Genomic DNA, 25,305 nt, shown 5'->3' with positions numbered 1-25,305 from the left:
TGGTGTAGTGGTAACGTTGATGCCTTGTAATCAAGAGGTTCCAGGTTCGATACCCAGTGGGTACATAGTGGTTCAATTCCACTTTAAACTGTAGGTCCAGTCCCGATTAGCCTTTCTGAGCATCAAGTGGACTTAAAACTCAAACTCGCGGGCCTTTCCTGTTTTCCAGTTAAGAATTGACTCTGGAATATCATAAATGTCAATCTAAACATAATGCTGTTGAGCTATGTTGGGTTTGGGGGGGGGGGGGGGCAGAACTTACGATTATCATACAAGCACATCTGTTCTGCAGTTGAACATCTTGGGTAAGCTATTTGCTTATCAGTTCCTTACCTTGAAACAGTATTGCTACCATAAAAATAGTCTGCCTACTAGAAGTGAAAAAGAGCAAATTGACTAGTGAACCACAGATAACTATGAGAACATCACCTCCCATCAAAAGGTACTTTAACAAGTAATATTACTGATACTTACTGCGATCGTGTTGCATAACGGCTAGATGATGATGAATGAAAACTTGTTTCTCCATCCATTGTTTCAGAAATGTTTAAATCTGTGCGGAATGTTCTAAAGGATGTTGGCTCTAGATCCTGTAATTTTGTCTGGGGACGAAAAAAAATCACTGTCACTAAAAAAGCACTACCACCACTCGCTGACAACAAAATTTTAACATAATAACATCACACACAATAGTGCACAACACTCCCATCTGCAATGCATCCGTGCAAATTAAATTTACCTGAAGCAGCTGGCTGATTTCGATGCTACACCATTATTGCATCAAAGATGCATGATGCTGCATAGTTTTGCAGGTGAACTATTACAAGTGATGGAACCATGTGGGATTCACGCAGCCCACACAAGAATCCCGCCCACACTGCAGGTCCTGTCCATAAAAGGCTAACACCGCTTCTTACTGGCCAAGGACACCCGGACAACTCCTCCCACTCTCACTCAAGGCACTTGCTGATTGGCAAGCACTTCAAAAGAAACCTGCCCACACTGCATTAGCATTCAATTGGTACACAGTCACCGGTATCTTGTGTCTCTCCCCCCCCCCCCTCTTTTCTTTTTAACTTCCTAAACTCAACAGCTCACTTCCCACACACTCACACGAGCTCTCGGATACAACACATACATAATGTAACATGCTACGCATGTGGCCCTGATGTGAAGAAACCTGTCTTGTGCAAACCCACTTGCCGTCTGGCTTACAAAACATGACAAAGTAGGCAGTTACCATATATGCTGCATTTGTACCATATAAAGAGCCCACACAAAAAGGAAAAGTATGCCACGAGTGGTAAGCAAGCAAGTGTGGGCAAGGAAAAAATGTTGGCTTTTAAGTGTGAAGGTAGGCACTTTCTAAATGGACTTATGAGACATTCTGTTCACATTAGGAATGCTTGTTTATTACTGATGAACTTGCAAAAAATGCAAATCTAGCCAAGACTTCAATCATGCTTGGGAATACATATATAGAAGTCCAGTTTTAGGTCTGTGTAGACTAGACTATTGCTTCACTGCTACTAATTGTGCAATAAAGACCAAAAGAAATACAGTTCTTAAAACTTGTCCAACACTTAAGTCAATGAACTTAACCCTTTCAACAACATAAAATCTGTGTAGCAAGCTATATGAGCCACCATCTCATTTGTATTCAAATGTATCTTATTTGGTGCTGCATTTCTGCCACTTTTGGTTAACACTTTACGACATTCTCTGGCTAATCTTTCCTGCTTAAGATGATCCAAGGATCTGCTTCTTCCAACATTGAGTTATTTCGCATTTCCACCACAAGATGTCCCTCTTCAGAAGTTCCAGATTGTTTAACTTGCCATAATCACATCCAGATGGAGAGACTGCTTCCACGTTGGCACTCTGCTAGCTGTGTTTATCTTACCCTTGTATATAATATAGTAGGGATGGGACCGATTAATCTGTACTCTATCGGTATCGGCCAATATAGGCATATCGGTTTATCGGTAAAATTACCGATTATTTTACAGATCCGATTTGTTGATAAATGTCCGATAATTTAGTGGAAAATTCTGCCATTTTGTTGTAATTTTTATGGATATCTCCATGCCCTAATTTCTAAAAAAATAAATGTCTAAATATGCAACTTCTTTTTCACTGCAGTCACCTCAAAACACACATTTATTAAGGAGGTCAATGAACCTTTCAGGTTCTTCAAGGAACATTTCTAATTTTATATCGGATCGGTAGAATATCAGTTATCGGTATCTGTAAATTTTATATCATTACTTTATCGGTATCGGCCCATTCCTATAATATAGTATATAATCTTTGCTTTAAGCAGAGGTGTGTGCCAGTTCAGGAGAGGAGACACATGAGCATTTTTCTTGATGATTGATGATTGAATTAGGTTAGTTTAGGTCACTTTTCTGCCACTTTTGGCTAATCGCAACGAGTAGTAATATGATGAAATTGATGAAGACACACTCAAAAAGAACCAGGACCCCTAGTTTCTTGCAATTTGAAGTCTTGTGCTTTTCGAAATTGTAGTGGACAGACAAAAAAAATCTTCAGAAATTACTTTTTAGTTCATCTATCTAATTTGAGTACAGAAGAAGCACTTTGGAGAGTGATGAGGAATAGTAATTTTTAAAATTACGAACTACGGAAGAGATTTGGCAATTGCAAATTACACACTTAAGAGGTTAATCCTAACAATAAATTGGTGGAAGGACATACCACAACACAAACCTGATTGTCTGTGGTGTGTTACAAGTTCAAAACTCAACACATCCAGCCACAATGCCAACTAATATCGATAGAAATGCTTGGTTGTGTCAGATGGGATTATTTAAAAATGTACATGGAAGTGGCAGAAAATTACTTGTTTGCTTCTATACTTTCCATTTATAGCATTTTTTCTTCAGACTCATTATTGCTTCACTGCTTTTAGATTTTATAAGTTGGTCAAAACTTTAGTCTATTCACTGCACATGAAAAGTAAATAAATATTCAGCTACCACAGTACTTATAAGACTGATTATCCTATTGTGTGCACAGTATTTCCATCATATAAAAAGATTGCATATACTATACAAACACAACTAAATTTGATTTTTAATAATTGGAATATTAATTTATGTTTCCATCAGTACTATGGCTTAACAGTAGTCGATCTGAGTTTTAAATTATTGAATTCCAGATTAGTTTTGCAAAATTTTTGATAGCTAATGCTTTTATTATAAGGTCTTGCTACACAAAAATTGGTCACAGGATAATAGTATTGAGCCAGACATTAAACCATAAATGTTGTGCAGACAGTAGACCAAAAAACTGCAAACGGGTAACCAGTCTGGCAGGTAAAACCACATTTTAAATATCCTTATACCACAAGGAGTTTTCTATGACAGCTTGGGTAATAAGATCAACACCCACTCTATATTCTGGAAGCACTAAATCACTTACGTTAGAAACCCACATCAATTCTGAACTGGATCTGGTGGCTTGCCAGATTACAGGTTTTGGTGTGTTATACACTAGACATTTTCAAAGGATTAAGAAGCCAGGACTGTATGTTAATGGGAAACTTTTTTACATTAAGTTCTGTAATACTCTACAATGATGAATCTGTTTGATATATCATTCTCTTAAATAATACCCACTATTTAAGATGGCCAGATGTTTAGTACAGAAGTTAACTTACAGACGTTCTTTCTAAATAATGTGAATTAGAATTATGACAGGATTGGCCATGTATTTATTGGTTCAAAATTTTTATCTGATGACCAGAAATCACTTCCCCAGAACAAATTTAGTAAGAAAATATTTGTATTCCCAATACCTGATTTATTATTACATGCAATTTTCTAATGAGCAATAATATTGCCAGGCTGCTGCAAGGATGGTAAAGTTGACCCTTCATCAAAAGCTGCTTGGTATAGTGGGATCCATGAGTATTACCATGCAAATTGTCCTTGGCTGGATAAAGAAGATAAGGAATTAACCTATAAAATTAAGGTTATTTTCCAAGGAGGTATTAATTTCTCTCCTAGATCCTATGTGATTTTAAGCAATAGATTTTTGTGTATGCTGGTGCAGAAGTTGCCAACAACTTGTTTTGATTAACAGTTGGGCTGAAAAGTTCGTAGGCTAACATAGTAAAACATATTTTTTTGACAAAATTCGATTTTATTATTCAATATAGTTGCCTTCGAGGGCGATACAACGATTATAGCGGTCATACAATTTTTCGATGCCATTTTTATAGTACGATTTCTCTTTAGCCTCAAAATAGGCCTCAGTTTCGGCGATTACCTCTTCATCAGTGCTAAATTTCTTTCCAGCGAGCATTCTTTTAAGGTCTGCAAACAGGAAAAGTCACTGGGGGCCAGATCTGGAGAATATGGTGGATGGGGAAGCAATTCGTAGTCTAATTCATATAATTTTGCCATCGTTTTCATTGATTTGTGACACGGTGCATTGTCTTGATGAAACAGCACTTTTTTCTTCTTCAAATGGGGCCGTTTTTTCGTGATTTCATCCTTTAAACGCTCCAACAACGCTATGTAATAATCGCTGTTGATGGTCTGGCCCTTTTTGAGGTAATCGATGAATATAATACCATGCGCATCCCAGAATACTGATGCCATAACCTTGCCAGCCGACTGTTGCGTCTTTCCACGCTTTGGATTCGGTTCATCACGTGCAGTCCACTTGGCTGACTGTCGATTGGACTCTGGAGTGTAGTTATGGAGCCATGTTTCATCCACTGTAATATATCGACGGAAAAATTCGTGTTTATTACGGTTGAATATCGCTAAACATTGCTCCAAATCATCAAAACATTGTTGCTTTTGATCAATTGTGAGCACGCGCGGCACCCATTTTGCACACAGCTTTCGCATGTTCAAATATTCATGCACAATATGTCCAACACGTTCCTTTGATATTTTTAAAGTCTCAGCTATCTTGATCAACTTCACTTTACGATCATTTAAAATTATTTTGTGGACTTGTTTGATGTTTTCGTCGGTAACAGACTCTTTGGTGCGTCCACTGCGTGCATCGTCTTCGATGCTCATTTCGCCTCATTTAAATTTAGCAAACCACTTCTCAACGGTTGATTTTCCTGGTGCAGAGTCCGAATAATGTTTATCAAGCCAAGCCCTGGCTTCAACAGTATTTTTTTTTCGCCAAAAAGCAATGCTTTATTAACACACGAAATTCTTTTTTATCCATTTTTTCACAATAACAAAAGCTGCTTCACTCACAATGCCATATCTCACGAACTAATTATCCGGCAGCTGTGAAATTTATACACGTATCTTTTGAAGGTTAGTACTAAGTAAAAATCACATTGATTTAATTCTAGTAACGCCATCTATGAGTCAGCCTACGAACTTTTCAGCCCAACTGTTACTTACATGAAATTTTGAAATTTCGTATTTCCGCGTTGCACAATTTAATGGTTAAATCCTATTAATTTCCAGATGCCGTGCCCTTAGTGAATGAAGACAGAGTCTCTTTGAAATTAATAGGATTTAACCATTAAATTGTGCAACGCGGAAATACGAAATTTTAAAATTTCACATAAGTAATTCTAAACTGCATTTACCGCATCCATCATGAGCTAGTTTTGAGTTTTCATTTTATTCTTGAAGCTCTTATTGGGTCAAAAATAAGTGCACAAACATGGTGATGGGACAATTTGAATAGTAAATTTCATGGATCCCACTGTACAATGAATAACTCCGACGTTATCTTTCTCCACATATTCATTAGACCAATTTCTTCAGATATACGTAATTTGGACTGAACCAAAAACACTTTGAATAGATACCAATGTTCTCATCAATACAGATACACTAACAACTTAACAATTCCAAGCTGCTAAGAATCTCTGAACCTTCAGAAGTTGGTTTGTTGAAAGAGGAACAATAGTTTGACTGCTGTACATTTTATTCTCTTGTAGTCCACAGTCATTACAAGCATAAAAACACAGTTTTTCATTGAGACATTTCAGGAGAACATATCGACATTTATTTTTAGTTTGATTCAAGATACAGTTATAACAATGGTTATAAATGTCTGATGAAGGGAGCGTGTGTTCTCCTGAAACGTCACAATGAAAAACTGTTTTTATGCTTGTAATAAGCATAGACTACTAGAGAAATAATTCTACAATGCAAGAAATGCGTACATACAAGAAAAATTGTTGTACATTTACTGAAGCATGGAAAAATTTGTTATGGCACTGTACTTCATACAGAAATATAGATGAGAGGCACACACAGTATATCACGACCCTGATAACTTACTACATACAAAAAATGTTGAATATTACAGTGATGTAGAGTTACAAGGCAATGACAGAGAAACACCCACACACACTTCTAACTATATAAATTCCTATGTGTGTGTTGATTTGTCAATAGCTGATTTTTTTCTTTTATTTCCAACAAGAATATTATAAATGTTAATATTTACGTATTCTACTGGAATTAGATCATTTAAATCTCCCTCAACTGTGGCCGAGTGGTTAGCACTTCGCGCTGCAACGCCAAGGGTCCCGGGTTCGAATCCCGGTCGGGCTTGGTTGTTTGTGAATGTCCATTCATCAATTTCATCATTTCATCACTCATCCCCATCTTCGCAAATTAGCCAAGAGGCACAAAACGCGAAGTAAAATAAACTAAATCAAAATCAAAAATCTCCCTCAAGTTTGCTTTAAAATATTCACAAGAAATAATATGAACATTCAAACAGCTATCACTTAAATCCAAACTCCAGTTTTGGTAATCAATATTCGTGAAAAATAAATGTAAATGGTGATCCTTGCAAAATGTCCATTAATTTTAAACTTTGCAAAAATATCCAGACTCCGCGAGATAATAAGTTTCGACTCAAATATCAGTCTATATCAGTGATTAAATTTGAACTGTTTGTTTCCAATACTTATACAGCCCAGCCCCAGATTTAATACAAACAACTTGTGTATTTGGATGTACGTTATAATATAGGTAAAATTTCAAAATATAGAAATTGATCAAATTTACCAAAAATAGTCTTGTGTTATATTTCGTATGGAGCAAAGCCTGCGGAACGTTCAGACAATGACATGTGTAGTCTTAACAACAAAATTTTGAAATTACAAGAAATTGAATATGGGATTCAGTTTAAATACTGAAACGTGACCAATTCCAATGCTGATTCTTATATGCCACATTTGGCCAATATGCACAAATGTTAATGAGATTCATCATGCTTAATTTCTTGGTAAATGAGGAAGAGAGAAGACTGTAAAAGATAAAAAATGAACTATAAATTTACTCCTGCAGATTGAAGACTCCAGTTTGGAAGAAAGTAGTGTTAAAAAGTTATTTTAAAATTTAATTTATGTGAGTGACCTGAAAAAAGCTGTCTTTTCTCTATTGAATACCTTTTCTGGTCATAATTTAATGGTAAATTCCTCTTGCCATTAACCACTAATGATTTTGTACAAAAATTTTTAGTTCCACTAGTTCGATTGATGAAACAAAAACGATAATAGTGAAAAGAGATGTTCGAGACATTACGAAAGAGAGTTATATATCATCAATCTTTTAAAATTTCACTTTATATCAGTGGTATTGTATTGGAAAGTACTACTTTGAATAACAATACTGGCAAATACTGGCCTGGAGTCTACGCAAGTTATGCAAAATTCCAGAACTTAATTTAATTCTCTGGCAAAATCTTACTGAAATATACTGCTTTAAAGCACAAAATTTCTATATACTACAAGCAAATAATCATGAAGGCAAATGTAGAAACATTTTACAGCATAATTGATTGAGTTGGTGTTTTAAGTCCACTTTATGCACAGTAAGGCTAATCAGGACTGGACCTACAGTTTAAAGTGGGATCCGAACCACTTGCGCTTCCACTGGGTATCGAACCCAGGATCCCTTGATTATAAGGCAACGACGCTACCACTGCACCATCGGGAGGCCCTATTTTACAGCATAACTTGGAATAATTGGCAACATTTAAGTTCCACACTTATATAACTATTAAGAAAATAATGTGAATTATGAACTGTGATTCCAAGAATAATCCAAGGTGCTCTTCTAGTTAATGATTCAAATTCTAGTATAGTTACTATTTCCTACCTGTTCTCATACACTTCAGTATTTAAAGTTTTTCCGATACCTTATCAAAAATCGAACATAAAAACAAAATAATTTGATTCATATCATACATGATGATTACCATACTAATTAAGGATATGCTGCTACTGATGTAAATGTTACCAATACAGTAACCAATATTCTACAGTTCCTACATAAAATTACAAGTGTTGCATGAAGAATGTAGCCATTAACCTCCTGAATTAATGTATGTAACTGGGTGACTGTAGAAGGTTTCTATCTTTGAAAATGAAACTGTGAAAGAAATGTACTTTAAAAGAAACAATGGGGTTGTATAGATATGTACATGATAAATAGGGCCGAGTTGATACTGAAGTATGTGTACCTGCAATACTTGTGGTATCAGTATTAGAAAGATCGGTCAGAATTTAATCATTGATGCTATTCTGGAGTTCAAGCGACACTTTCACATAGTATCAATGTCATGGAAATTATGCACCATGCATAATTGTCATAATTTTTAAAGAGCATTGTGAAGGAAATTGATATTTTGATTAAATGGATTTATCTGATGTGCAGTTATAAATATTAGGGATAGGCTGATATGAAATTTTGGCCGATACCGATCAAGTACAGATATAAAATTTACCGATACCGATAACTGATATTTTACAGATCCGATATAAAATTAGAAATGGTCCTTGAAGAACCTGAAAGGTTCATTGACATCCTTAATAAACTTGTATTTCAAGGTGACTGCAGTGCAAAAGAAATTTCATATTTAGACATTTACTTTTTTAGAAAGTAGGGCATCCATAAAAATTACAACAAAATGGCAGAAGTTTGCACTAAATTATCAGATAGTGATCGATATATCGTATCGGTAAAATAATCAGTAATTTTACCGATACACCGATATGCCTATATTGGCTGATACCGATGGAGTACCGATTAATCAGTCCCATCCCTAATAAATATTTTAAAGCAAAATTCGATATCGGGTGAGGTGCATTCCACAGTGGTTCGGATCGCACTGGGAACTGTAGATCCAGTTCTGATTAGCCTATCTGTGCATAAAGGGGACTGAAAACAAAAACTCAATCATAAATTTAAAGTAAGCTCTGGTAGTTTAGCATGGTGTAGCACCATACTACAATGAAATTAATAACTTTTCTGAGCGACTATGAACTGTTCCAATTTTCAAGCATCTGTATAATTTCAAAGTGGTATTAGTCAGCCCTAGTAATACAATTTACCAAATTTTCCCTCCTCTATGGTTTATTCCATCAGCCCATGAAAGGTTGATTTCTGGATGAGCCTGGTGCAATTCTCAGAATCGCCTTGATTGTAACCACAAGGAATTGATTTAAAAATAAGTGTATTTACTTGCCTGGCATAAATAAAAACACATTCAGAAATAGCACAACATTAGCTACAACACTATATTGATTGATTTGATTTATTTTACTTCACATTTTTGCCACCTTTAGCAAATCATGAGGATTAAACTGACAAAGGGACACTCACGAAAACACCCAACCTGGAACCTCTGGCATCATAGTGCATTGTGCTTACCATGGAGGTCGCCTACAACACTACACATATCTACAAGCTCTCTTTCGACCACATAATTGTACTATTAAGAGACCTGGGTGCCATGTTCTCTTAGTTTCATTTTCTTCACATTTGTTCTGATGTCAGAAGTTTTCACTTCAAAATTACAGCCTTTCTTGCCATTTTAGCATCATGCAACGCTTCTGCGTAGCCCTTTGCTTATAAATGACAATCACAACATAACTGCATACCAGGTATTCCTGCAAGTTGTTGACGACATTGCAGTTTAAACATGTGCCTCATTTGACAATATGAAACTGTATTGGCTGAAGCGAGTACTGCAATGGTGCTGTATGATCAATTTTGTGGTGAATCAAGGCTTCAGATTTCCAGACTACTGGGAGAAACACTTGATTGCACCTCACCACTTTAATAGCTGCACATTAACGGTTGCCAACTTGACCTTTTTAATGCCAGTTCTGGCCCATCCTCATCTCCAAATGTTCCTCAAAATCATCCAAACAGATTTTTAGTCCCAGAAAAGAAAAAAATGTCCTCCACACCTGGCCATTTTAGTGTACAATACCCCTTATTCTAACACCACCTTGTGGTTATAATTAAAGCAATGAGAATGTAAATAAATACATTTCTAAAGTTTCTCTTCCACGATTTCCTTCAACGACTGAAAGAAACAAACTACTAAGATTTTTTTTTTATATGACTGTAGAAAACTTCTTAGGTCACGTGCCGGCAACATATTTGTTAAAACACTAAAATAACACAAACAGCACGATGAGAAACACTTAGGAGTTCTTCCAAGCTTTCGACTCCTTTGTCTTTTTTATATGTATATAAGGCATGCATATTTCGTTTTGACAGAAACAAGAAATGTCTAATAACACACTGTCATGTTAATTTTAAATGTTTTTGAAAGATATCAGGTACATTTTATTACCATGTTTTGTCACTAAATGATGTGAAATGGAACAGCAAAATGTGAAATAGACCAAAACACGAAATTTTGAGTTTACTTACTAACGCGACACTTGCTGAAGTCTGAATTATTCTGAGAGTTTCGCAAATAATTGAAAGTTGATAAATTCTGCTGTAAATATTTGAGAAGCAAATATGAACTCCTTTACACAGAGATAAACGTAATACTCTGATAACTGCATAAATGTTCAATTTGAAATTTTTATCTTGTGTAATAAGTGTAGTTTTTAAACCAAATTATGGTTACATTCACCATATTAACACCAAAATGGCATTTCATATACTGCTTTTGATCCTGAAATGTGTCAAATTTTTGTACCAAAATACTGATCATTTATTCAAAACAAATATGTGGCTCTAGTGATATGCAATGACTGTTACACTCTTCTAATGTGTAAGCACTCTTATCTACAGTATTCAAAACCCAGTGGCCAAAGTTGTAAGTGTGTTATTACTAAGGCCCAGATTTTTTTGTAGCTGAAATATGTATACAAATATGTAGAGACGATCACTGAAATATGTAGAATATACTAAAATGTATATTATTTTTTGTAGTCTTCAGTAATTGTCTTCATTCATGTGCAACATTTTAGATTTTTTAAAGAGCAAGGAAGGGGGTGGGAGGGGCACTCTTCTCCTGGGAAATCAATGTCTACCTAAAATAATATCTTTCATATATAGTTTCATTTCAGTCACAGTAATTTGCATACTGGGACTGATAATGCAAATAAAAGTGTACAGTACATTCTGAATTTGTGAGTTTACTCACTAAATATATTCACTGTATAAAAATTATTATAAAAACTTATGTGAGCGAGTACAATAGTCGAAACAATCCTTGCAGATGTCGTTTCGCGTAGCTACGCTTCGCTTCTTCAGGTCTTCTTGTCAGTAAATAAAATACTTCGTCATATATATAAATAAATCCAGGATTAGGTAAAAAAAGGTCTTGGGAAATGGATGTAAAATTACATGACGATAAAAGTGCCTTATAGGTACGAGATAAATCTAACAGAACGGTGTACCATACAGAATGACCTACTATGGGTACACTGTTCTTTTAGATTTATCTCGTAGCCTATAAGGCACTTTTATCGTCATGTAATTTTACATCCATTTCCCAAGACCCTTTTTTACCTAATCCTGGATTTATTTATATATATGACGAAGTATTTTATTAACTGACAAGAAGACCTGAAGTAGCAAAGCATAGCTTCGTGAAACGTCATCTGCAAGGATCGTTTCGACTATTATACTCACTGACATAAGTTTTTTATAATAATTTTTATACAGTGAAAAAAGTGTGCAGGCTGTTGCAGGAACATGATAACTTAAACTTCAACTGAGGAAGCAATTCTGTTTTGCAAGAAAATGTCTTGTTTGCAACCCTCACTCTTCTCTTGAAAAAATTAATGTCCTGCTAATTTACTCTGGGGGAAAAAATCCTAGACATCACTTTCATATTTCCACGCTGTTATTTTTTTTTTCTGGCAGATTAACTTTGAAGAACTTCTGTCATTGCATGCTACAATCTCAATCCTAGATGATAAAACCTATGTTAATGAAGGCAGTGGTCCTTTGAAATTAATCTGACAGCAATAAAAAGAGCAACGTGAAAATGTGGAAGTTTCCCACACAATACTTTCATGGCATTTACTGCACCACATAATTAAAAACTGGTGAACTTCAACATGTTTTAAAACCAAAACTCTCACTGTGTAGAGAAAACTGGGAGTTCGTTACACAAGTCAATTTCTTGCCAAACATACAGTATTATATCTTCATCAACTATAGCAATGACTGTTGATACACTAGTTCAGAACATTTAGGGAGATTTTAAACCAAAGTGACAGGCACAAGCCATTTAAGAATCAGCATCAACGATCCACACCCACAGAGGCATGAAAGGTGCACAAGCCTGAATTCAACTGGTGAAATCCTCAAGCAGTGTGAAGTCTCCCTTACATTAATAGGAAGTGGAGGAACACTTGCTTCAACTAGTACTTCGGTAGACTGATTGTTTATACAGCATGATAGCAAAAGAAACAACACATTTTTACGCTGCACCTGCTTAAGGAGATTAGATACAGTTTCACATAAAGACCACATTTATTTCAATTTTGTCAAAATGTGCAAGAGTATTAGAAAAAAGTATTTTAAAAAAAAAGAACAGTTAGTTCTAGATTATGCATTTCTCCTAATGTTTATTTGATCTGGTTCTTTAAATCTATTGCTAAGCTAGATAAAGCCACATGAATATATCATTAATAAATTGTCTCGACTTCCATGCATTTCTTATGGAGAATGGAAATGCTTGTTTAACTTAAGGTTTCACTAATCAGAATAATGTTTTGATATTTCTTCAACATGTCACCTTTCTGTCCATATGCTCTCTCGTATTTATCGTATCTAATGTAAGCCTAGATTACTTAAAGTATTACTTCTATAAGTACTTAAATACATCTCACTCTTGATTAGCTCTTGGAAGGAAACTGTCGACTTTGTCATATTTCATTTACCACGCAACAAATCATTCATTCTCGTTAATGAAGGCAAAATAAATCAATCATGTGTACAGTTCACCCTGTCTAACTTATCAATATTTAAACAATCAGGGAACTTCATGATGCAAAATACTGTGCACCAAATCTTAGTTCTGTGAATGATTTTCTAACTTTATAATACGAGTGACAAATACGATATTCAATATGTCATCATGGCCTGAAATGCTACAAACTTCCAATTTATTAAAAAAAAAGAACTGTGCATCAACATATAAAGTTAAAAGAACTAATATACAATAACACTATGCATTACTCACCTAAAATATGTCTCATAAACCAATCCTATTATTTTAATATTAATATTAATTACAGGCAACTGTTATGCACATTCCTGTGAACAGCACTTTTATTTTAAAACTGAATAGAATCATCACTACCATTGGAGTGGCCATGATTTTGGAAAGGGAGGGTGTGTTACATGGACTTTTTTCTTACTAGTCAGCCGTCATTTTACCATCTTTTTCTGCCTTTGAAGTTCTTTTTTTTTTTTAAGCAATACTTTGCCAAAGGGGGGGAGGGGGTTATGAACCCCCACCAACCACAACTTGCACAAGCCTCCAATTACTAAGGATATATGCTGAAGTTCATTACAAAACAATTTCATGTTAATTTTTCTTTTATGCACGTATTGCTTGCATTGTAGAATTATTTCTCTTGTGGTCTATTAACACAAAAAGTGTGTTTTTTATGCTTGTAACAACCGTAGACTACAAGATAAATAATTTCATGCTAATATAACAAAATACTTCATCTTACTGTATGGTAGACACAAGAAATGTACTACATATAAAGTACAGGCTTAACTAGGGCTGAAACCTGGGTCTCTGGCATACCGTATCATTCTCTAGGAACTGAGCTATGCAGGTAAAACGGCAAGAGCAACAAATAAGGTAAAACCTAGGCTAGCTCAGTAGGTTGAGCAATGGAAAGGTGTGTCAGATTGACAGATTCAAGCTCACGTCAGGCCCCCATTTCTCGCTGAAATTTACATATGAAGAAAGCAGCTTATCAGTACAGTAACTTATGCAATGTGACACGTATATTTGCAGTTACGTAATAAATGTATGTAGCTGTCACACAACATTTTTTTTTTATTTGAAAAGTGTGATTTCAGTTTGGTTTTATATTATTTTATATATTTTTCATACTTTTATAGTTTATATCAAAGTAAATACTACTGCATGATGTTTCATTTATAAAATAATACTGTGTAAATAATATACATACATTTAATAATGAATATTGCTTTCTCTTACGAAGTTACATTTAAGCAATTTACAAATTCGACTTGCATAAAATTCAAGTTACGTCAAGGTTTACGGAATGCGCATTACTTACATATAGGGATGACACCGATTAATCGGTACTCTATCGGTATCGGCCGATATAGGCATATCAGTGTATCGGTAAAATTACCGATTATTTTACAGATCCGATATATCGATAAATATCTGATAGTTTAGTGCAAAATTCTGGCATTTTGTTGTAATTTTTATGGATAATCTCCATGCCCTACTTTTTAAAAAGTAAATATCTAAATATGCAACTTCTCTTGCACTGCAGTCACTTTGAAACACACATTTTTTAAGGAGGTCAATGAACCTTTCAAGTTCTTCCAGGACCATTTCTAATTTTATATCGGATCGGTAGAATATCGGTTATCGGTAAATTTTATATCCGTACTTTATCGGTATATTATAAATTTTATATCGGTACTTTATCGGTATCGTACAAAATTTCATATCGTTCCATCCCTACTTAAATAACTTGGGGGGACAGGGGTTACTGTAAATTTTAGCAATACTCATCACCTGAGGGGGCAGGGAGATAGACACCTGCTGGTCTCAACCAGTACACCCCTATTCCCTCAGGTACACTTTAGCACACAAGAAAAATGTATAGCCCAAGTATGCAAGTTTTTAAAATGGTATGTAGTAGTGTATCAAATGTGACAGCTTCTGCTTCTGCCAGCCCACTCATTTTTTTCAGGCACAAGTACTATGAAAATCATAGAAGCCTTACTTTCTGTAACTACAGTGGAACCTCGATTTTATGTTTTTCGGGGACCAAGCTGAAGAAGCTTAAAACGTGGGAAAAATTTATATTCGAGGAAAATTTTATAACATATTGGTATGTTGGGGCTATCAAGGTTGAATGTATACTGCAGAAAGGTAAATTCCGGGAACGTAAAATAGGGGTTCCACTGTAAATTGAAAATTGGAATCAAAATAGAAAAAGGAAAATAGGAAACTATTGACTCACCTGTACTTCAGGATCATCGGAGCATAGAGCTGAGATCTGACGAAGCCTGTCATACAAAATGTCTAGCAAGCTCTTGTATTTATGATTCAGAAGATCCAATTCCTGGCTGACAACTTCCGCACCAGGCTGGATCCGGGCTTTCTTGACCACACTGCCATCCAGACTCGGATGAACCTCCTCCAGACCTTCCTTGTAGTGCTTCAGCCGGATGTCATAGATCTGAAGATGGTTAATTGTTTTATTTGTTAGTGCTATTAGTAGAGTACCGGCTACCGAAAGATGAAGCGACAGAAGAGATGCATGTGAATTTGTTTTCTCGTTAGTGGGAATGAAGTAAAAGTACTACTACGTAATTAGGAACGGATGATAGGAAGGATAAATACTATACATACATGCATATAATTCATACAGCAGCAATATTCATTCAAATTACTGGAAGAAAAGATTCTGGACTAATGAAATATGTATATATGCATCAGCAATTATTAAAACAAATATATATATACACAAAAAATATATATTGTATTTGGTATTATTATGCATAGTAAATTGCACATAACAAAAATTTGATGATCATCTTCTCATGGAAATATGCTGAAAAGTAATGAAAATTACTTAATATAATATTTGTAATCATTCACACACACTTATTTCTAATTCAAAAACACACACTGCCACTCTTATCCTCACGCACGCACTCAGGCACTCACATGTGAACACACACAGGCACACAACTGATGGTTACCTTAGCTTCCCGCACAAATCTTCCTCCGGTGGTATTGACTTGTTCGATTGAATGTCTCTTTTCTACAACACTGTTGTACAGCACCTGCAACGATAAGATAAAGCATTATCAGAAATTGGCATGAACTGAATCCATTTATATATACACACCATTAAAACCTTTACAACCCTCAGTGCAGAGATTATTAATCTGTAAAGGAGATGGAGGAACAAACTTTGATACAAATATCAATGAGTAGGTACTGGCCAATATCAATTATATTTGTTTTCTTTGTATGTATTATCTGCATTGTAGAATTGTGTTTGTGTGCTTGCAAGAACCATAAACTACAATTATATTGATATCAGATAGTATTCATTTATTCTCCAGGCTAGTGGAGAGCTTCAAAGAGCTAGGAAGAATAACACTGATGAACAAATTCAAACTTTTTTTTGCTCCTTTGAACGAAAATAGGTGATTATTTATAATTCGACCCCGCTGAATCCAAATCTGAAAGTAGAAATGCTGTATCACCTATCGTTTTCCCTGGATTTTCATTTTTTGTTTTTAATAAAAATTTAATTCCGTTTGTAATAATACATCAAAATTTGAAATTATTTTTGTTTGTTTGCTCATGAAATTAGATTTAAATATTGAAGTGAATAACTATGAAATATAAAAAAAATTAAAAAAATATATAGGACCGATTTTGACTGTTGAATGAACAAATTTCATGCAAAAAAAGGGAAAAAAACACAATTTTACTCGCATTTTCAAAATTTCTTTCTTGAACTCTACCGTTTTTAACTGCCACCAGAAACCTCTTCCTTGAGGTTCCAACAGTAGTCTGCTAACATGTTCTGTACCGATTTTCCTGCATATTGTTTCTCCATGACAGAAATATCCTGGTGAAATCTCTCGCCGCATTCGTCACTAACCACGCCCAAGTTAGGGGGGAAAGAAAAAGTCCAAATGCGAATGTAAAAAGTGAATTTTCAAGGACATATTGCACCCCATGCACTGATAACACTTCAACAAGTTCATAACAAGTTCCTTGTAGTTGTCAGCTTTCACATTTCCAAGAAAATTACAGCATACTTGTCTGAAAGCTAACCATGCGCATTTCTCTTTTTCTGTTAGCAATTCCACAAAGTTGTCATCATGAATGATCTCACGGATTTGCGGCCCAATAAATATGCCTTCTTTTAACTTACTATCACTGAGTTTAGGAAATGTTTTTCTCAAATACCCAAAACCCTCACTGTGTTTATCCAAAGCCTTAACAAAATTTTTCATGAGCCCTAACTTTATATGCAACGGTGGTAACAAAATCTTGTCTTTCTCAAGTAGAGGGTGATTCCTAACACTCTTCTCTCCAGGAATTAAGTTTTTTCGTATGGGCCAATCCAAAATGTTGTAATGTTAATCTTCTGCCCGGCTGTACCATTTGCAAAGAAAGCAACAAAATTTTGTAAACCCAGATTGCATGCCCAACAGTATACCAATCATTTTGAGGTCTCCGCATATCTGCCAACCATATTTTTCATAAATTATCACTTTTAATATTGTATCCATATTTTCATATGTTTTCTTCACGGTGGATGAATAGGCAAGGGATACTGATGGGTATATATTCCCATTATGCAACAATACTACTTTTAAACTATTCTTAGATGAATCTAAATATAGTCTCCACTCGTTTGGGTTTGGGTGACTCCTTCCAAGTTCTTGTAGAAGGCCTTCTACATCATTGCAGTAAGTTAACTCATTACTAACAGAAAAAAAATGTGTCAGTAATTGTTGGCGTTTCCGATATGACACCTTAACACCATCTTGTAATAAATTCCACCCTCGGAGACGAGAACCTAATAATTCCGCTTGAACTTTAGAAAGGTTGGTATCTCTGACTAGATCATTTAGTTCGGATTGGGAAATAAAGTGAGGTATATTTGGATCAGGAAAATTTGGATCGGTGTTTGAATATGAGGGTCCAGGTTCGTCGTCTGGAGAAACACTACTTGGTTCTGTTTCATCCACTGTTCATTCTTTAGGAGGGTTAGGAATTGGTATAAACTCATGATTCATAGGTTTCTTGGCTGAAGGAACATCAGGATAAAATATAGAACGTTTTGATTTAGAACTATATCTTACTATGTTTGTTAAACAGAAGTAACAATCCGTAGTATGATCTTTCTGTTCTGTCCATATTACAGGGTTTCCGAAGGGCATTGATTTGTGAGTGCCATTAAGCCAGCCACGTAAAGTTCGCGAACAATTACAACGAATTTTACCTGGTGCCCAGCTTTTTCCCTCCTCTACTTTACTTCCAAAATACAACTCATATTCTTTTTTCACTATAGGAGTGATAGTATTTTTCTGTGACTTCAGAGTAAATTCCCCACAAACATAACAAAACAAGTTCGGGTTATTCACACATTTGCGTGACATGGCGAACTTATTAATTGAGTTATAATATATTTCTTTAAAAAAAAAACAATTATGAATGCTCTTATCGTTTTGTTAAAATACAACTTACACTTCACTTCACTATACACAATATTACATTCACAATTTCACGAACATACACAAACATAAAATACGGCCACTCGCGAAGTTATCGGAAAGGAAGTTAAGACTCGACTAACCCACAAAAGAACAAATTTTAACAGAGAAACAGGAAATTTCTCTACTGTCAGATGTTTCCTCCACTAAATATTAAGTGCCAGTCATAAACACACAAGGTCGCTGAAAAGTTCTTATCTATTTGCTAGGAACCAAACGTTAAGCCGGATGCGGAGCAGGGTGCGGAGACCTGAAACCATATAACTATAAAATGTGGGTGTTCTGCAAAAAATTTAGGTGATACAAGAAAACGGATGCGATATTCGTTATCAGCACATCTGAATACATAAAGATCACTTAGTTTTATTGAAAGGAGTATTTCATTGTTTATCAGTGTAATTGAGAGAAGTGGAAGAATAGATGAGGAGGTAAACAGAAGAGGACAAATGGGTGGTGGACTATATCAAAGAGTTTGAAGATTAATATGGAACAGGGATGTACCTATGAAATGTGCCAATAATTACATACGGAGCAGAGACTTGGACAATGACAGACAGACAAAAGAAAGCTGCAGGCAGTGGAGATGAAATTTTTAAGGAGGATATTGGGGAAGACAAGAAGGGATAGAATGAGGACGTCACAGACGGGGGGGGGGGGGGGGGTCCAAGCTTCAGGACAGAATAGATCAGGCACAGATGAGATTGTTCGTACACGTGAAGAGGATGGATGCAGAAAGACTACCAATAAGAGCTTACAATACACAAGGAGTGGGAATAAGGCCAAGGGGGAGACCAAGATGTCGGTGGAAAGAGCAGATAGCGGAGAGTGTTAGGGGAAGAGAACAAGATTGGAACACCGTGGAAAGAGAGGAGTGGTGGAAGACCAGGAAAAAATGGAGAGGCCTGACTTGTATGCCGACCCAGCCAGAGGCAAGAAACTGCAAAGGATGATGATTCATTTAAAATATGGTTGAGCTGATAGCAATGTTGACACCGTAACAATCTAAAGTAATTGAGAATAAAAGTTCTCCATTAGAACTATACCATACAAATACACCAGGATTTAGCTTTAAAATTACTCATAATTTTTCACGAGATATTTAATTGTATTACATTTGTGTCCACAATGCAGTTGCAAAATTAACAAAAATTAGGCATTGTGCACAGTATCCAGGGTATTTAAATTTTGTGAAATGTCTCGTACAATTTTGTCAACTACATAAGACACTCTGAGTCCGAAACTGATACTACTGGTGGTACCACTTTGAATTCTTATGAAGAATGAAAAATTCCAGACTTAATTCCAGGGGCAAAATGTGTAAAAACAATTTAATTTTTTTAAAAAATATTTGTAATCATATAAATAAAGCTATAGATATTTGACAGTGAAACTCTTCTTGATTACCACATTGAAGGTGTAATAGTTATTGATATTCAAACATTTGATACTAGTGAGGGTAATTTGTAAGAACGTTAATGAGTATTGACACTGATAAGAATCCCAAGTATAAACTAACCCTGTACAAATGTGCGTTGATTATTAACAAAAAGTGCAACTATTGACACCACATACTGAATATACTATTAGAGAATTCTGTTTTTATATCTCACATGTACTGCTAACAGGTTTATAAAAAAATATTTGTATGCAGCAAATTTAGCACTCTTGTGTCATTTATGTAGTGTAATTTCAATAAAAAAACGTTGAAATTAGTTTTTATGTTCTTTAAAAATTCAGTGACACTAAGAAAGAAAGACACTGATTGCGAAAAGAAATTTTAAAAATAATCCAAATATAATCAAATAATATCAGCTGAACTGCATTTTTGACAAGTATAAAGAAGCAAAACCTTGATTACTAAATACAGAGAGTCTACTGTTATTACTTAAGCAGTAAGTCTGGTTAATTAGGGTTCAGGGTATATTTTTCTAAACTAACAACATTCATGCTTTCATACAAGGGCAATGTATGCAAAGAATTATGGATAATAACTAATTTAATTTTAATAATTTTATTTTATTATTAATATCTAATTTAATTGTAAACAAAACTCACTAATGTTGGTTCTAACTGCTCCTTTGCTTTGTCTTCAATGGCTGACAAATTCTTCAGTTTGCTATAGCTTTCATCTATCCACGACACCTCGGTCTGGTAAGCACTGGTGTACCTCTCGAGCAACTCGCAGGCTGCTTCACAGCTTCGTAGCCTGCAACAGTAAAACATTCTCATTCAATTTCATATGAAAAGTGTCCAAGAAAATCACAAAATTAAACAGACCATTATCAAAACTTTACAATATGAGAGATTGTGCTGTGAAAAATAAAAATTACTAACAACGTAAGTTCAGCAAGAACTTGAACTGTAGGACTATAAAAAAAAATGTTCAATTTATAGGTCCTTCCAAATTAATGGATGCAAGAAGGGCTATTAAAGAATCCCTGATATCTTATCACGAACATGTTCATTATATCATCCACTTGAAAACTACGGATGTACAAGATAATGTGGAAGTGAATCAGTATCTTAATTTAACTTGCTTCGAGCAGTTAAGAGATAAGAGGAGGAAAAATTATATGTTTAGGAAATCTAGAAAACAAATCAGCGCTTATATTAGAAATTAACATGTGCTCATATACTTACTGAAAATTTTACGAAAAACATTTTGCAGAATGAATTTGTAGAGGTTGCTCCGTTTAAGACTTCAACTGAAACAGAGCAACCTCTACAAATTCATTGTTTAGAGATTATGGAAATTGAATGCACACGATGGCTACTCTATGACCCAGATAAAATTGAAGTTTTCAAGGTGAATTTTCAAAAAATTCAAGGCAAAAAAAAATAATTATTACAATAAAATTTAATTTATATTAATATTTTACACTAAACATTATAGCAATTCTATGTTGCTGCATGTTGAAAATACTTTACTTCAGAAAGTTGGGAACTAAGTTTCTTCCTGTCTGGGCTACGTTTCTTCCCTTCCAGCCAGGGACCAGGACGAAGGAATGCGAGGAGTGACAAATGAGCCAGCCCTGCTGCATCTCTTCGGCTGGACACTGCCCATCATCGCTGAACTAATTTAGGTAACATGTGGCAGAAACTGGAGGATCCAGAGAATGACCAGGAGATGCTGTTCCCACGGTTTGGTCAAATCAACGCCGGACAATCTCACTGGGCCAAGGGGACACATCCACCAAAAGCTACAGTTTTTGGGAAATAGTTTTCTGGAAACAGTGTGCGACAAGGCTCGAAAAAGAACATTACCTGCCAAGATTTGTTACGGACAGATGCGTTAAGAACACAAGAGTGCGCCAGTAGCTTATACGGTAGAGTGTGTGCATAAGAGTTCGAACCCGGGAGAGTATTGTGCTGAGTATACAGTTGTGTGTGGCAATAAGTGCCAATTGGAGAGAAGTTTCTGTTTACATGTGTAACAAGTGTATCCTTTTTCTTGTGTAAGTATGTTAGGTTTATGTCTTTATTAATTAAATATGTTAAAAATCTATATTTGTTTCCCTCATCTGCAAGATTAAGAAATTAAGTATCTGATCATTGGTAAATGCAACGGGTAAGCAAGACCAGGTAACGTTAGGTCGAGCTCTTGGCTCATAAATTCCCCTAGCTTCCCTGGCCGAATCCTGGAACGGACCGTTACTAACCCACCAAATCTGTTGTAACATTTCCTTAAACATCTTACTAAGCATGTGATTAATTTGTGATCCTCTCAAGGTCATGAAAAAAGATAGTAAGAGTATAAAGCAATCATTTTCCCTCTTTTATTGTCTAAAATAAAGTGGCCTTCCTCTGCAATCCCCACCAGACAATGTCTCGAAAAAATGACAGAAACCTTCAACAATGATTAATCAAAGGGGGAGGTGTGGATTTTTAATTCAATATGTGGTCATTTTTCACATTTGTGAAAAAAAAATTAAACACAATTCATACATAATTATTGGAGCCAAAATTCCACGCATAATTTCCAGAATTCAAGGAATTTACGGTCAGGAACCACCTTGATACAGTACAGTGTTGCAACATTCTTATGAATGGAACTTAACAAAATAAGTTAACTAGATGGCCTCAATTTTCCTTGGACATGTTCTACGTTTTAATCTTTATGTTCTACACCTAAGAGGAAATTGAAAAATATTGTAAATGCCATACATTGTGAGCTTCACACAATTTGCAATGCAAAAGTAAATGGTTTTAGTAGGGGAGAGAAAATTAGAGGAAAAATTGAGAATGTTTTGAAAAAATTAAATTGCTCCTCAGAGAAATATGCTTGGAACAGTTATAGTAGCATTCTTGATTAAAAGTTTGGAATTTTTCGTAATACACAAAGAGAAATTTTGATTGCATAGTAGTTCTTAAATGATCATATTTATCAGAATTGGTCTAAAAAATTATCAGTGCGTACATCAAAATCAGCAAATTTCTCCTTATATAAAAAATTCACGTGGGTTAAACTCATATGCTATCATCAGTTGCCCAATAGCAGACCATTATTTTGTAAGTGTACTGATAAAACACTAAACATGCACGTCATTTAGCAAAATCATGCATAAAAAAATGAAAAACTTGGAAAGATAATGAAAGGTGAGATGAGCTGATACCAGTTTTAATATATACTCATACAAATCCCTATACACTTATCAATTCTAACTGATACTTAAACATACTGATCCTTGAACAATGGAACAAGTAAAAGATAGGTTCAAAATATTTAGACATTGTGTACATATTAATATAAAAGTATTACATTGTAATTAGACTACATCAATCTACTGAGGTAATTGTAATATTAAAATAGCTCTCATGTAATTATGAAATTCAATTGCCACACAATGTTGGTGCAAAATTAAATTAAATTATACATTTTGTCTAATTTGCAGGATATTTTGCAAAGCCCAATGTTCATTGCCTGAAAACACGTTCAAGATGTCTGCCAGTTTTTTAAGAGTTGATGCGATCAGCTGGTCTTGAGGCAGAGGTGGAAGTTCATCCAACCAGTTACTGGGCGATGTGTGGTCAGCACGACAAACCCCCAGTCGTAGGTTTTCCATGACCAGATTACGCTACTTATTCATAGCTTCCAATTTCCTCGCGATTGTGGGTGGTCATCAGTCCCATACACTCACAGAAATCTCTGAGAAGAAAAGTTGTTACGCTTTCCCCCAGGGGGGGGGGGGGGGACTATTGTCGGGATGCGCTAGCAAGCGGCGTGGAACCACCCACTCTGGTAGCGACGCGCTGTTGCCGGATTGACCTACTTCAGGATTTTCGCGAGCCCACAGAAACACGTGTAGGATTAAACATCTGGTTAAACAGTAAACAACGGGACACTTCCATTGTTCTCATTCCGACTCTGTTCGTATTTGAAGGAACAACGTTAACTTCTGTGCGTGAGCGGGCGTTCGTGTGTGTGTTTGTAAGTAAGAGTTGTTCGGATAAATTGTACTGCAATGTCGGAAAGAAGAAAGAAAGTAATTGGTACACAGGGAAGAGAAATGATTTTGAACGTACGGGAGTATTATTGTGTGTCATGCTGGCTCGGTTCACGGGTTTGTGGAAGGAGCTTTGTGGGCGTTTCAATCCAGGAAAAGCGGTGACTACCACGAAGAAATGGACGCTGAGGGTTACATTTCTTGGTTTGTAGACAAACTGCTGCCAAATATTCCTCCTGTAACGAGTGCACTCACGGTCCCCGAAATGACGTGTCAATCATACCCCGGCACGGGGCCAAACGTCGTTATGTGTACGGGAAACCGGTCGTGACTCACGGTCCAGTTTTCAAGTTCGGTACTGAGACGGTCGTTTATTGTCATACTATTGCGAGGCGGAGATTAATACCTTGAAATGTTACACTGTTTTGTTTACCTTTGATATGTAGATTCGAACAATCATAAAACACTAATAGCATAGTATCTGGTACCTGAAAAACGTCAAATAACAACACTGACGAACGGTAAAAAAGTGAATATATATTGTAACAACAAAAAAAATATAGCAATCAACAACTGTTTACAAAGCCTCCTCACTCTCACAACATTCACGCTATCTCTCTTTCACACACATGAGGTATTTTTACATGTGAAGTATGGATACAAATCATGGATCTCATTAACATTTCATTCCTTTTAATTTTAAACCTTTATGTGAATTTAGGGCATTTGTCTGCCAGCTCCTGTGCTCTTTTAAATTAACTAAAGTGCCAGCCCTCGGAAAGCGGTTAACTAAGACAATTGGGTCGGCATGGATAAATCTTTCGTTCGAATGAACGTATGCATCGAGTCGTAAGCACGACATATTACCAGTTTCTCGGACGGGGGGTATTACACACAAGCCTCTCTCGTCCAATGAGAACAACTACACAATTACATAGTGATGCAAAAACTTAATTGGCTCCAGCTGCCGGAATACACTAATCAATCGTCGGCGCGAGCAAAAATTACATCAAAAACCACTATGCAACAAATAATACTACTTCATGCGCACGACCTTGCAATAAAAATTACGCTTTCCACAATTAAAAAGGACA

General features: G+C 35.5%; 1 protein-coding gene across 40 annotated transcripts in view; it reads right to left on the bottom strand.

Annotated features, from left to right (window-relative positions):
* Window positions 1-25,305, bottom strand: part of shot (dystonin-like protein short stop) — an 888,743-nt gene that overhangs the window by 136,425 nt on the left and 727,013 nt on the right. For 36 of the 40 annotated variants that reach the window (XM_083113147.1, XM_083113158.1, XM_083113144.1 and 33 more), the window contains 4 exons: window positions 20,823-20,973; window positions 16,227-16,310; window positions 15,482-15,700; window positions 475-602 (listed from right to left, as the gene is read on the bottom strand). In XM_083113147.1, coding sequence (XP_082969273.1) covers window positions 475-602; window positions 15,482-15,700; window positions 16,227-16,310; window positions 20,823-20,973 — 582 coding nt within the window. The remainder of the gene's footprint in view (window positions 1-474; window positions 603-15,481; window positions 15,701-16,226; window positions 16,311-20,822; window positions 20,974-25,305) is intronic. The other 4 variants (XM_083113177.1, XM_083113178.1, XM_083113182.1 and 1 more) reach the window with 1 other exon arrangement.

This window comes from Lepisma saccharinum, chromosome 27 (assembly GCF_977018435.1).
Source record: "Lepisma saccharinum chromosome 27, izLepSacc3.1, whole genome shotgun sequence".
In the NCBI taxonomy this organism is placed as follows: domain Eukaryota; kingdom Metazoa; phylum Arthropoda; class Insecta; order Zygentoma; family Lepismatidae; genus Lepisma; species Lepisma saccharinum.
The sequence above is the reverse complement of the archived record's forward strand: the minus strand, read 5'-3'. Positions and strand labels throughout refer to the sequence as shown.